This window comes from Chiloscyllium plagiosum, chromosome 30 (genome assembly GCF_004010195.1).
Source record: "Chiloscyllium plagiosum isolate BGI_BamShark_2017 chromosome 30, ASM401019v2, whole genome shotgun sequence".
In the NCBI taxonomy this organism is placed as follows: domain Eukaryota; kingdom Metazoa; phylum Chordata; class Chondrichthyes; order Orectolobiformes; family Hemiscylliidae; genus Chiloscyllium; species Chiloscyllium plagiosum.
Genome location: NC_057739.1, coordinates 39,832,886 through 39,847,605, shown reverse-complemented (window position 1 = coordinate 39,847,605; position 14,720 = coordinate 39,832,886). Strand labels below are relative to the sequence as shown.

The window sequence follows — 14,720 nt, the reverse complement described above, 5'->3', positions numbered from 1 at the left end:
CCTGGGGTCGGGGAGTCCAGAACTAGAGGGCATAGGTTTAGGGTGAGAGGGGAAAGATATAAAAGAGACCTAAGGGGCAAATTTTTAACGCAGAGGGTGGTACGTGTATGGAATGAGCTGCCAGAGGATGTGGTGGAGGCTGGTACAATTACAACACTTAAAAGGCATTTGGATGGGAAAATGAAGAGGAAGGGTTTGGAGGGATATGGGCCGGGTGCTGGCAGGTGGGACTAGATTGGGTTGGGATGTCTGGTCGTCATGGACGGGTTGGACCGATGGGTCTGTTTCCATGCTGTACATTTCTACGACTCTATGACTCTATCCAGCCTCTACTTATAACTCAAACGCTTCATTCCCGACAACATCCTGATAAATCTTTTCTGAACCTTCTCCCGCTTAATGATACCCTTCCTATAACATGGTGACCAGAACTGGACACAGTACTCCAGAAGAGGTCTCACCAACGTCCTGTACAACCTCAACATAACATCCCAACTCCTGGACTCAAAGGTCTGAGCAATGAAGGCAAGCGAGCTAAATGCCTTCTTAACCATGCTTTATATATGTGAAGCAAACTTCAAATAAATATGTACCTGAACCCTTAGCGCTCTATATTCTACTACAGTGTTTGGAGGGTTTTGGGAATCAGGTCTCAGTGGTAAGTAGGAGAAAGTGAGGACTGCAGATGCTAGAGATCAGAGCTGAAAATGTGTTGCTGGAAAAGCGCAGCAGGTCAGGCAGCATCCAAGGAGCAGGAGAATCGATGTTTCGGGCATGAGCCCTTCTTCAGGAAGGGCTCTTCCTGAAGAAGGGCTCATGCCCGAAACGTCGATTCTCCTGCTCCTTGGATGCTGCCTGACCTGCTGTGCTTTTCCAGCAACACATTTTCAGCTCAGTGGTAAGTAGGCCCAGCTCAGGTCTGGGTGATTCAGATTTAGGCACATGGGAGAGATTTTGATGTACGCCCTACTTTTATCCCTACTTTTATCCTGCCCTTGTTTGTTTTACCGAACTGCAATACCTCACATTTATCTAAATTAAACTCCATCTGCCACTCTTCAGCACATGGACCCAATTGATAAAGATCTCTTTGTAATCTTAGATAGCGTTCTTCACTGTCCACTATACTATTAACTTTGGTGTGATCCGCAAACTTATCAACCATGCCGTAGATATTCCCACCCAAAACATTTATATAATGACAAACGAAAGTGTGATAGAATAGGTTAGGAGCCATGAATGGGAGAGGGTTGAGAGAGAATGGGATGGGGCAGGGTTGTGTTTGGAAGGTTTTGGGGTTCGGGTCTCAGTAGTAAGTAAGCCCTGCTCAGATCTGGGTGATTCAGATTTAGGCACACGGGAGAGATTTTGATCTAGATTGCGTATGTGAGTGGGTAAGAGGTAGAGAGGGTTTGGGTCTATATGGGGAACGGGAGGGGAAGTTCTGAGGTGGCTTGGGTCTGGGAGGAGGAGGGTCTGGGTTGGGGAGCAGCACAGATGGAGGTGGTCGGCTGTGGGAGGTGTTGGTTTGGGTCTGGGTGATATCAGGTCCAAAAGGTGAAGGAGCTTGTCGGGTGGTCAGGAATGAGTTGGGGGGTGACAGGTAGTGGGAGAGCAGAAATCAGGTAGCTTGTTGCAGGAGGGGAGTTGTTGTGTTTTGTCCATTCTGGGGTAGAGTCAGCCCGGTAGTGGGTAAGGTGATAGTTCGAGGATTATCCAGGACAGAGCAATCCACTTGATTGACACCACGTCCCTCCACCATTCTCACTCAGTAGCAGCTGCGTGTACTATCGATAATAGGCACTGCAGACATTCGTCAAAAAATCCTTCGACAGCATCTTCCAAACCCACAACCACTTTCATCGAGAAGGACAAGGGCAGCAGATCTGTGGGAAAACCACCATCTGCAAGTTCCCCTCCGAGCCACTCACCATCCTGACTTGGAAATATATCGCCATTCTTTTCGGTGTCACTGGGCCAAAATCCTGGAATTTCACCCCACCCCAAGGCATTGTGGGTTAACCTAGAGCAGGTGGACTGCAGCAGTTCAAGAAGGCAGCTTACCGCCATCTTCTCAAGGGGCAACTAGGGACGGGCAATAAATGCTGGGCCCAGCCAGCAACGCCCACATCTCACGAGTGAATGAAAAATGAAATAACGATGAAAATCATGTGTCCGTGGATGATGTAAATGATCAACTTGTTGACAATGCTATTACTAACCCTGTATGTAAAGGCACGTATGGAATTTCTTCTCTTCCAATTTTTCTATTTTAAACCAAGAAAGAATTTGTTTATATACGCCATGCTTTATAATCTCAGAATTGTCCTCCAAGCTACACACCTTAAAGTAAATCACCATTTATCCATTATCAGAAACATAAAACAGAAGTTGCTGGAAAAGCTCACAGGTCTGGCAGCATCTGTGAAGAGAAATCACACTTAACATTTTTGGAAACGTTAACTCTGATTTGTCTTCACAGATGCTGCTAGACCTGCTGAGCTCTTCCAGCAACTTCTGCTTCTGTTTCTGATTTACAGCATCTGCAGTGCCTTTGGTTTTCATTCATTCACTATCGCTGGGTCAAAACCCAGAAATGCCTCTCTAATAGCATAGCAGGGGTATTTAAGACCTCTGCCATAGACTGTAGTGACTCATCTCCACCTTCTCGGGGGCAGTTAGGGATGGGCAATAAATGTCGCCTGGCCTGTGACACCTACATCCCATGAGTGGGAAAAAATTATCAGGTGCTTTGCAATCGTTTAAAGGTCGTTGACCTGAAAGGTTAATTCTCCACAGATGTCATGTGAACTCCTTATTATGCATAGCAATTTCTATTTTCACTGAAGATTGCCAGCATCTGTGGTGTTCAAGTGTTGAAATAGTTATAAAGTGTGCTCACTCAGTCACCCTTGTTTTGCAGACACTAATAGCAGGTACTTCACTCACACAAGATTCCCACGCGTGCGTATACATACACCACACACAGACACACACGTGTGCGCACACATATACCACACACACTCACACATGTGTGCGCACACAGACACCACACACAGACACACACATGCCATGCACACAGACACCCAGACACCACACATACACAGACACACACACACACGCAGGCACACACAGAAACACACACACACATACAGGCACACAGAGAAACACACACAGGCAAACACACACAAACACACACACACAGACACACAAACACAGACACACACACACAGATAAAAATACATGTGTGATGTTATTAAAATGATCTCATCCAAAGCTCTGCAGCCCTTTGTGCTGTATAGTTTCTACCCAGTGACCCCTTAAATTCATAATTGTCAGCTTTGTGTCCTAATCCCTCCCTGCTCATATTCTATTCCTGGAACTCTGTGATCTCTTGCACATCTCCAAGAATTCTGTATTCCATCTAAGAAGGCTCCCGAGCATTTCTCTTCTCCTTGACACCACCAGTGGTAACCATGCCAACAGCTATTTAGGACTGAAGCATCAAAATTTCTTCCAAAAATATCTTTAGCTCGTTTGAGACACTCTTTCAAACCAAAAACCTAACTCTTCAACTAAGATTTTGATCCTTTGTCTGAACACAGTGTACGGCTAATGTTTAATCTGATACCCCATCCTCTGAAAACCAAACGTTTAGATCAGAACTGAATCAAGATTGTATTTGCTGAGTGGGGGGAGAAATAAGCACCGGTTGTAATCTAAGGCACCAACTTGCAGTTTTCAAAGGAAAGTTTCCTGAATCATGGAAATCTGATGCTTAAAGCGTTGATTTATTTAAAAAAAATACCTTAAATTCCATAATGCCATAATATCAAACCAGAAACTCACACGGAACAAATTTACTTTCTCACCACGAAGAAGTGGTTAGTAATTAAAAACAGATGGATTGATGGAGTAGGATCCACAGGATAGAAACCTGGTAAAAGCCTTTGAGTTTCATATATAAAAGTTAAGTCTGTAAAACTGTGACCTTTGTTCAAATCCTCTCAAAAGCCCAGGACAGGATAATTAAATAAATAGACCTCCTCCATACCATCTCTCTCCCCTCGACATACACAAGATCACTATTCCAGCATGATGTTTTCTTCAGAAATCCTGAACTAACTTTCCAGCATACCAGTTAGGATCACTCACATTGAGGGAGCAATTGCTTGTGGCATCATCCATATGATATAGAAGCAGAATTAGGCCATTCAGCCCATCAGGTCTGCTCTGCCATTTGATCTGGTTGATATGTTTCTCAACCCCATTTTCCTGCCTCCTTACCACAATCCTTGATCTCCTATCAAGAACCTATCTATGTCTTAAAGATACTCAATGTCTTGGCCTCCACGGCCTTCTGCAGCAATGGGTTCTACAGATTAACCACCCTCTAGTTGAAGAAATTCCTCCTCATTTCAGTTCTAAAGGGTTATCCCTTCACTCTGAGGCTGTGGCCTTAGGCCCTAGGCTCTCCTACGAGTGGATTCTCCAAATCCATTTGATTCAAGCCTCTCAGTGTTCTTTACATTTCAATGAGATCCCCTTAATTCTTCTAAACTCCACTGAGTACAGACCAAGAGTCTACACTAGAATATCACTAGACTATTAGTCCAGAGACCCAAGTATTGTTCTGAAAACTCAAACAGATGGTGGAATTTGAATTTAATTTTAAAAATCTAGCATGGAGGGCCTATGATGACCATAAAACCATTGCTAATTGTCAGGGAAAAGAAACACCATTTGGTTCACTAGTGGCCTTCAGGGAAGGAAATTATTTTTACCCTGTTGTGGCCTTTATGTTCATTCAGAACCAAACTTTATCAGACCGTAAACTTTAACTCTGTTTCTCTCTCTACAGATGCTGCGAGACCTGCTGAGTTTCTCCAGCAATTTGTGTTTTCACTTCAGATTTCCAGCATCCGCAATATTTTCCTTCTTCACATGCTTGGTTCCTGCTGGCAGTGAACTGCACACAAAGTGAGCCAACGTCCATTGGCCAGGATGGAAACAAATGTGGGAAAAATGTACAAGATGTTGGCGTAAAGCAAAAGTAGGAATAATAACCGGCATCTGAACAGGTGACCACTGTGTCTGTAAACTGCCTTATTTCAGAGCATATCTTTAAAAGGCACCTTTTGTGAAATAGCTACAAGCACCTCAGAGATGTGTCATTTCATTTCCGATCAATCTGTTTCAATATTTTCAATTACAATGGAGCCCTACACTTATCTGTATTAATGGAGCTACAGTTAATGGACTTACAGTTAATGGACAGATGTGGCTTGGCCATCTTTTATGTTAAATTTATCCCTGTTAAGTATTTCCTGTTTTTGTGTGTCTGACTTGAATTAACACCCATTGAGTTAATTTAGTGCATGAAGGGCACATTGACAGGAAATGTTTTTTAAAGCCATTTTCTCAAAACCCCTTGAAGCCAAAGAAAGTGCATCTCAGCGAGATGTAAAACCCAAGAGTACATAATTTACAATCTGTGGGCACTTGGTTTCATTGACAAAGTTCACTCAAAGACAGAATGCCTTTGCAACAGGTTAATTTGTCGCGATTCTGTCCCGCAAATGCTTATATCGCAGACTCAGCTTATTTCCACTGTGAATTAAATCATGAAAATGTATACCAAGCCCCAGTACTGCTGAATAAAGACACGTTTTCTCGAAGCTTTTCATCTGCACTTATCAGGATAGTTTGCAAGAACACCCATTTAAGTAGAAAACCAACGTTTATAATGATAATATAGGGCAGTGTTAATTCATTGGCACCAGCCTTCCTTTTAAACTGGGTGACTGTGGGCGTGCACAGCCATTCCAGGGTTCTGCAAGGTGAACTGCATTGGCACACCAAATGCAGCATTAACCAGAATTCATGACCATGTATGGACCTCAGAGCTCTATGCAGCCAAATAGAAAGTTAGAGGGAATGCTGGGTAGCACGTGATCCTGCCACATCCCGATCTTAATCTTATTTTATGGTTTCCTTAACCTTACTTAACGTTTCCTCACTTTCAGTTTAACCTGTCAACTCTCTCTGTCAATTCTTAGATGCAGAATACTGATGACAGCTCTCTAGTAATCTTCCCATTCTTCCCTTCTTAAAGTCTCAATACCATGTGCCCATTGCCCATTGATTAGATCATAAGATTGCGGAGCAAAAATAGGCCATTTGGCCTATCATGTCTGCTCCATCATTGAATTAGTTCGTGACTAATCTGGTAATCCTCAACCGTTGCCATGGTTGGAGGATTTGAGCTATTGGGAGAGGCTGAAAAGGCTGGGGCTGTTTTCCCTGGATCGTCGGAGGCTGAGGGGTGACCTTATAGAGGTTTATAAAATTATGAGGGACATGGATAGGGTAAATAGGCAAAGTCTTTTCCCTGGGGTCGGGGAGTCCAGAATTAGAGGGCATAGGTTTAGAGTGAGAGGGGAAAGATATAAAAGAGACCTACGGGGCATCGTTTTCACATGGAGGGTGGTACGTGTATGGAATGAGCTGCCAGAGGAAGTGGTACAGGCTGGGAAAATTGCAACATTTAAGAGGCATTTGGATGGATATATGAATAGGAAGGATTTGGAGGGATATGGGCTGGGTGCTGGCAGGTGGGACTATATTGGGTTGGGATATCTGGTTGGCATGGATGGGTTAGACCGAAGGGTCTGTTTCCATGCTGTACATCTCTATGACTCTATGACCCTATGACCCTTTCCCACCTTTTCCCTGTATCCCCTTATTTCCTTACTCGATGAAAATTTGTACATCTCAGCCTTGAATACACTTAATGATCTAGCCTCAATAGCCCTCTGTGGTAAAGAATTCCTCAGATGCACTCCCTCTGAGAGAACACATTCCTCCCTATCTCTGTCTTAAATGGACAGCCCATATTCTGAGATTATCCTCTCTGATCCTAGACTGTCCCACAAGGGGAAACGAGATCTACCCTGTCACGTTCCCTGAAAATCCTGTATTTTTCAATAAGGTCTCCTCTCAATCTTCCAAACCCCAAATGAATAAACGTCCAACTTGCTCAAACTCTCCTCATCACAAACATGACTCAAAGTTGCAATGACATGCATATTATCATTCATTTCCTGTTACACAATACCTTTAGCAGAGTCACTGAGCAACATGTATGAAATCGCTCATACCCACAGGTCAAAACCTCCTCGAGCAGACCTGGACTGTTGCTTCTCTAACCTTATTCCATGAGTTCTTAATTGCACTAACACTATGGCAATGTTAAATTCTTTCCCGCAATTACCAACAATGGTTGAAAGGTCCATCTCCAGGACGTTTGGAATGTAGTTAAAACATCAATGGGAGTGCTATGCTTTGGACATTACAATGATCCCTGGTCCATTGTCTGGATGGATGATGTTGTGTTTGGAGGTAAAACTACAAGTTTAATGTTTGGATGATGATATCCGCGAGAAGAACCAGGTGCACTACGTAAGGAAAGTAGGACATAGAAAAATAGAAAATAGACCCGGAGCAGGCCATTCAGCCCTTCAAGCCTGCTCCACCATTCAATGTGATCATGGTCGATCATCCACCTTAGTGCCTGTTCTCACTTTCACCGCCTTTGATCCCTTTAGCCCTCAGAGCCTTAAGGGACAAGTGCTCTCTCCACAACTACATCCTGACTTTTGCTTAGAATTGTCAAACTAGCGAACAAACAGCACTGCTCGGTGTTTTCCAAAATGCAGTTGAGATTTATTTTTTCCTTTAAGGGCCTGGGGGTTTCCTGACTTATAAATTAGCATTCATTTGCAGACAAAACCTGCCACAGACCACCAGTGTTAGCCTGTCCTTCCTGTTTAACAGGAAGGTATCCATATGTGGTGTGAGTACAAACACCAATTTCCACCATTACTTTCTGGACTCTTTCTCTGACCGGAAAACAATTCCACCCTCTCCCCTGGGAAAGACTGAAGCATTTTTAAAATACATTAAATAAACCCACCAGCAAATCACCCAATCGATAAATTATAAACACTCCACCAGGGGCAATGTGACAACAGAAACAAATCTATAAGTGGGAAAAACAAGGGAGGGTTGTTTTAAGGGGAATGAATGCATGCCAACGCCATGCGGTGCCCACTTATCTCTGAACACCTCATGGATACCAATGGATGCTGTGTACACCTCTCCAAACATGGGTACAGACATAGTCATGCAAGCCAACTGCAAATCACAACTCCCTCCATACGCCGCTGTCTGGACCTGTTAATGTGTACAAGAAACTTGATCGTACAGCCATAAAGATGTACAGCACAGAAACAGACCCTTCGGTCCAACTTGTTTCATGCTGAACCAGATATCCCAAATTAATCTAGTCCCATTTACCAGCACTTGGCCCATATCCCTCTAAACCTTTCCCATTCATATACCCGTCCAGATGCCTTTTAAATGCTGTAATTGTACCAGCCTCCACCACTTCCTCTAGCAGCTCATTCCATACACACACACCACTCTCTGTGTGAAAAAGTTGTGCCTTAGATCCCTTTTAAATCTTTCCACTCTCATCTTCAACCTATGCCCTTTAGTTTTGGACCCCCCCTATCTCAGGGAAAAGACCTTCACCCTATCCATGCCCCTCATGATTTTATAGACCTCTATAAGGTCACCCCTCAGCCTCCGACGCTCCGGGGAAAACAGCCATAACCTCTTCAGCTTCTCCTTATAGCTCAAATCCTCCAACTCGGCCATTCCTGATGAAAGGCATATGACCAAATCGTCGACTTTCCTGCACCTCAGATGCTGCCTGACCTGCTGTGCTTTTCCAATGCCACCCTTTTCGACCCCAGTAACATCCTTGTAAATATATTTCTGCACACTTTCAAGTTTCCCAATGCCCTTCCTATAGCAGGGAGATCTGCTCATTCTTTTTAATTTTAAGAATTCATCACCAAATTACCCAATCGTCCAAATTACAACACTGCCTACCAAGGGCAGTATAACAATAACAAAAAGAGAGGGAACAAGGGAGGGACGAAATGAAAATTGAGTTATAGGGGAAGATAATGCCTTATATTATCGTGATTGCATCGAAGTCTAATCACAGAATATGAGTTCCCTGATTGGGGCTGTTAATCTGGTCCAATTAGGGAGCCCCAGCTGACATAAAAGGGTGAATGTCAGGGATATTGAACCCCTGAATACCTGACTCAGTGAGAGACAGTGCTACTGTCAAAGGCTATGCATTTGATTGATTGGAGTTGGGGTGTCAGCCTCTGAAGAGTTATTTGAGTAGGCCCCATAGTTCCCACCTCTCAACGGCCCCCACTTTTTTTCTGATTAAACAATGAAATAAGTAACAATTATCAAGCATTCATCACCTGGGGCATTGCAACCCAGAAGCCAGCCTTTTTTACTGTAAACCCAACACCAGCTAACAAAGTAAAACAATGTCCAAGCACTATCCACTATGGGCAGCACAACAATCATAAAAGTGGTGGATGTTTAGGGAAAGAGGGAGGGCTAAATCAAAATAGAATTGTAGGCCAAGAAACCAGCCCTGGTGGTACCCACCTCTCCTTAGCTCTTATGCTGGCAGACACTGTGTGCAGGAATGTAACTGCAGAAGAGGGAAAGGCATCAGGGAACTAAGACTCCCTCCACAGCCTGCTGCCTGGACCTTAGCCAGGCCCAGGAGTAGACCCACAAGGAGGTGCTCTCACTCAGACATGTACTGAGAGCCAACAGGTAGGAGCGCAGGTCTGAAGTCCAACTGAAAGTGCAACAACTAATTCCTTAGATAACTATTTAAAAGGGGCGCAAGCTCCCACAAACAAGATACACATTGTCCATAGACTCCTCAACATCGCAAAATAAACAGCTGGGTCGGGAGCCCATGAACCGTCTTAACCTACAATTACCCATGTACAGAGACATCTGTTGGGGAACCCCACTGCCTGGTGGTCAAACAGGTCACCGAGGTGTGTCCGGGAGCTGGATAAAGGAGAAAGAATGGATGGTGTACAGCATGAACCTAGGCATGAACCTAGACAGGAGCCCCCCCCCCCCACCCCGTGCAGACAGACATGGAGGTCCCTCAGACTGTAGGGGGCAGGCTCCTGAGGGAACGTTCTGAAACTGATGTGGAATTCTGTCCAGGCAGGAGTGGGAGGGGGAGAAACATGCAAATGAGTGTCCACCACACTCCTGAGCATCCTCCAACAGGTGCGCTACATTAAGTTTAAGCCGCACTATTTTCAGGTGATAGGTAGCCGCACTCTGACCTTTTGCTTCACTTTTCTCACCAAAATAAATACATTCTGGTCTTGTACATAATCAGCTCTCTCTGCCATGACAGAAAGTATTTAAAAAATCAGCGACATTGCTGGAGCTATGGAGTCACATGGAGGCCAGATCAGGTCAAGTCAGCCAATTTCCCTTCTTAAAAGGACATTAGTGAACCTGATCAGTTTTTATAACAAATCAATGTCAGCTTCATGGTCACCATCACAAATGTGTTAATTTCACTTATCTCTGAAACAGAGTAATTATTTCACTTGTGTGATGTGGATATTGTTAGCTATGCCAGAATCTGTCATCTGTCCTAGATTTCCCTTAAGACGATGATGGTGAGCTGCTTTCTTGAACTGCTGTAGACTTTGGGATTAGGTATGCCCATAGGGATATCAGGGAGAGAGTTCCTGAATTTTGACCCAGTAACAGTGAGGGAATGGCAACATATTTCAAAGTAAGATCGTAAGTAAATTGGAGGGAACTTGCAAGTAATGGTGTTTCAATGTTCTGCTGTCCTTATCCTTCACAGTGGTAAAGGTTTGGAAGGAGCTGCGATAAATCTCTGCAAGGCATATTTTAGAAGGTACACACTGCTGCCACTTTGAACTGGTGCTCAACTGAATGAAGGTTGTGGATGGGATTGTTTTGTCCTGGATGGTGTTGAATTTTTTGAGGGTTGTTGGAACAGCGTTCATCCAGGCAAGTGGAAGATTCCACCATACTCCTGACTTGTGCCTTAGAGATGGCGGACAGGCTTTGGGAAGTCAAGGAGGTGAGTTACTTGCCGCAGTATTCCTAGCCTCGGATCTGTTCCAGTAGCCACTTTATTTATGTGACTGTTGAATTTATAATCAATGATAATCCCACAATGTCAACAGTGGGGAATTCAGTGATGATAAGGCCATTGAATGTCTGGAAGAAAACATTAGATTCTCTCTTGTTGAAGACAGTCATTGTCTGACACAATTGTTACTTACCACTTATTAGCCAAGTTTTAGTGGAACTCAAAGTGACCGCCCCTCTGTAGCTTATCGATGAGTGCTTTCTCTCCGAGGCTGTGCCCTTGGACTCTACTCTCTCGTGATAGTGGAAACATCTTCTCCATGTCCACTCTATCCAAGTCTCTCAATATTCTGTAAGTTTTAATGAGACTTCCCCCGCTCATTCTTTTAAACTCTGAATACAAACTCATAATCCCCAACCATTCCTCACATGACAAACCCTTCATTTCCATGATCATTCTTGTAAACCTCCTCTGGACCGCCTCCAACATCCTTCCTGAGATTCAGAGATCAAAACTGTTCACAATATTCCAAACATGGTCTGACCAGAACCATATGCAGCCTCACTGGTTCATCTCTGCTCTTGTATTCTAGCCCTCTCAAAATGAAAGATATTGAAGTCTACCACCCAGAGTACATTCTATGTGACTATATCAGGCTTTTGCTTGACTAGTCTATGAGATTGCTCTCCCAAGTTTAGCACAAGCCTTCCCCCCCCAACCTTAGGTACCTATAAAGAGGACTTTGCAGAGTCAACAGAATTAGGTTTGCTGTTGCCATTTCTGGCATGTAGGCCAATGACAAATGGGCCATCAATTCCATTCATTTCTTTCGACTTTGTAGTGGATTGATACAACTTTGCTTGGGACAAGTCAAAGGCAGTTGACCACATAACTGTGGGCCTGGATCAAGCGATGAAGCCTTCCCCCCACCTGCCCCTCCCCCCTCAACCTTAGGTATCTATAAAGAGGACTTTGCAGAGTCAACAGAATTAGGTTTGCTGTTGCCATTTCTGGAGTGTAGGCCAATGACAACTGGGCCATCAATTCCATTCATTTCTTTCGACTTTGTAGTGGATTGATACAACTTTGCTTGGGACACGTCAAAGGCAGTTGACCACATAACTGTGGGCCTGGAGTCAAGCGATGGTAGATGCTACCTATTAAATTTAAATTTGAGATAGACTAATTTTTATTAAGGAAGGGTTTCAAGGGATATGGGCCCACGGCAGCCATCTGGAGTTAGGTCATAGATCAACCATGATCTCATTGAATGGCAGCACAGGCTTAAGGGGCTGAATGGCCTACTCCTGTGCCTACATGTAGGCCAGACTAAGTGAGGATGGCAAATTTCTTCCCCTAAGCTATATGAGTGAACCAGATGGCTTCTCACAATCATTGACAATGGTTTCATTGTTGCCATTCAAATAGCTTTTAATTCTGGATTTATCAATCTATTTCAAACTTTACCATCTGACAGAGTGGGATTCGAACCCAAGGCCCTGAAACATTTGCCTGAGCCTCTGGATTTATATTCCAGTGACGTCACCACCTTTGTAATTAGGGGCGGGCAATAAATGCTGGCCCAGCCAGCCCAACCCACCACCTGTAAGTGGATATGAAAAAGTGACGCAGAGGCTAAAGTTCAAACCATTCTTCGGAGGTTCAGAACAATCTCAGCATTTCCATCATGGAGTTCCAATCAGTGCACCTTTGTAGGATAAACACTGCAGTCTCTGCAGCTTCATATTTAACCTCTACATACATTCTGTTATTTATTAATAAAAGGGAAGTACCTGGATGCAAGTGTATTAGGCCAGAGTCAGTAATACTGTCCCATGCGTAATAACAACTCTGAACTCGTTGATTAGAAAATATTAATATCATCCCGAAACTGATTGACTCGAAACTATCTAACAACAGTTTTACTGTGAGTTTAATGAAGGTTCCTCACAAATACAATGCCTGTTGTCATTGATGATGCCCCCCCTTTCGAAGTCACTGCTATCAGCTGTGCAGGGTGAGTTAGCTACTTTCCCACAAAGTGTAAATCCCTGAGTCCACAAGGATCTGTTGCTCCCAGCTTCCTAGAGACAGCTAAGTCATGGTTAAGAAACTCCGACAAGACACAATCTCTCTGCACGCACTTCCCGATCTCCACTTCACCTAACTGCGGGGCACAGCTCTCTGTCCATGAGTTGTTGAGATGAGGACCAGATTGAAGTGAGAGGTACAGAGAGACTGTTCAGGAGAGCCAGGACCTCACTGCCCCATGAGAGCAGTGGACAACCAAGGAATTCAAAAGAAAACGACTGGAGTGGTTCTGTGACTCGAAGCTGACCAAAGAGAGTTTGTAGACATCACCCAGAACAAGTCGATTGGTGAGCTGCTGCCTTTTATAGCCACCTTCTATTTTGTGATCGCCATCCAATAAAAGGTTAAAGGGTGAAAATTAAATTTAAAAACATTTATTTTTCTAGACGAGGAGCAGAAAGAGCTAACAACTTGTAGTTTGAGAACATTGCAATGCATGCCTGCTGACAGGATGCCAGCACTGTATTAAATGAAGGTGATGTAAATCTGGAATGGTTCTGGGGAAGCAGTACTCTCCCTCCGCACACCCTACTCTCAATTTTTGTAATAACCGGCTAAACTAACAAAAATGATCGGAAGAAGTGAATATCGAAACTCACATTTGCTGTTCCTGTGCCAAACTATTGCAGCGGTACATGCTTGACAGGCTGCAGTGACCACACGTGCAGTGTGAATTACCAGCTAAACAAGTCTTTCCCTATTTTAAAATTCTACCAATGGCTAGCACCTGACTTCAAACATCCGCCACTCTCCCTTATAACTCGCTGCTCTACAAGAAAATAGATAAGACAGTATTCTCACTGTAGACAACAGAGAGCCTGTTGAAATATCCATCATTGCTTACCATCAAATGAGTTAAATATATCTTATCCAGTGAATGAGCACAACCCTTAAGCTGGCTTGCTTTGCCTCCTACCTGAATATGCAAATACTGCTTTCTGAAACAGCGTTACAATTCTCATCATGATTATAACTAGTTTGTACACTGGCTGCTCTATTGTAGTATAATAGTTCCTCCACAACAACAAAAAAAATGCAGTACCTTGGTCCATGGTCACTCCCTAAAGATCCCATCCTCCGAGCTGCTTTAGGGCAACTGTTTACATTTGCATCCTTGGTGTTCTGTTTGGTTGCATTCATCACAGCCTCAGGCTCTGAAGAGGACGGGTTCAGCTTTGTTCCTGCCATAATTCTGCCTGCATCAGACCTCTCTCAATTAATTCACTCGCCAAAGCCCACAGCAGTTACCCCTCTGCTGGCAGCTACCACCCAGTCTTAAATGCATCTCTCCCTGCACTTGGAAGTGGACTGGTCCTAATCTTCATTCGGTCTTCACGATGCAAAGAATCAAAAATAAAGAGACAAGCAAATCTTGCTGCTGCATTGATTTTTGACCAAATCATTCAGCAACAGGGGTGGAGGAGAGTGACTGTCATAAGCAGGCATTCACAGTGCCTGAAATGCTGCATCAAATGATGTACAGCTTGCTTTCAGTGCTCAGTCAGTGTCTCTTGTCAACTCTGCACCGGTTATGAGTGTAAATGTAAAAATGTTGCTTTGTCGCGCGGATTGAAGTGAAAAT

The 14,720-nt window shown here is 43.9% G+C and overlaps 1 protein-coding gene across 5 annotated transcripts in view; it reads right to left on the bottom strand.

Annotated features, from left to right (window-relative positions):
• Positions 1–14,720, bottom strand: part of kcnt1b (potassium sodium-activated channel subfamily T member 1b) — a 416,882-nt gene that overhangs the window by 248,108 nt on the left and 154,054 nt on the right. The window contains exon 1 of one of the 5 annotated variants that reach the window (XM_043720460.1): positions 14,181–14,640. The exons of the other annotated variants lie outside the window; for them this stretch is intronic. Coding sequence (XP_043576395.1) covers positions 14,181–14,326 — 146 coding nt within the window. The 5' untranslated portion in view covers positions 14,327–14,640. Of the gene's footprint in view, positions 1–14,180; positions 14,641–14,720 lie in introns of those variants that run through there. 5 annotated transcript variants of the gene reach the window in all.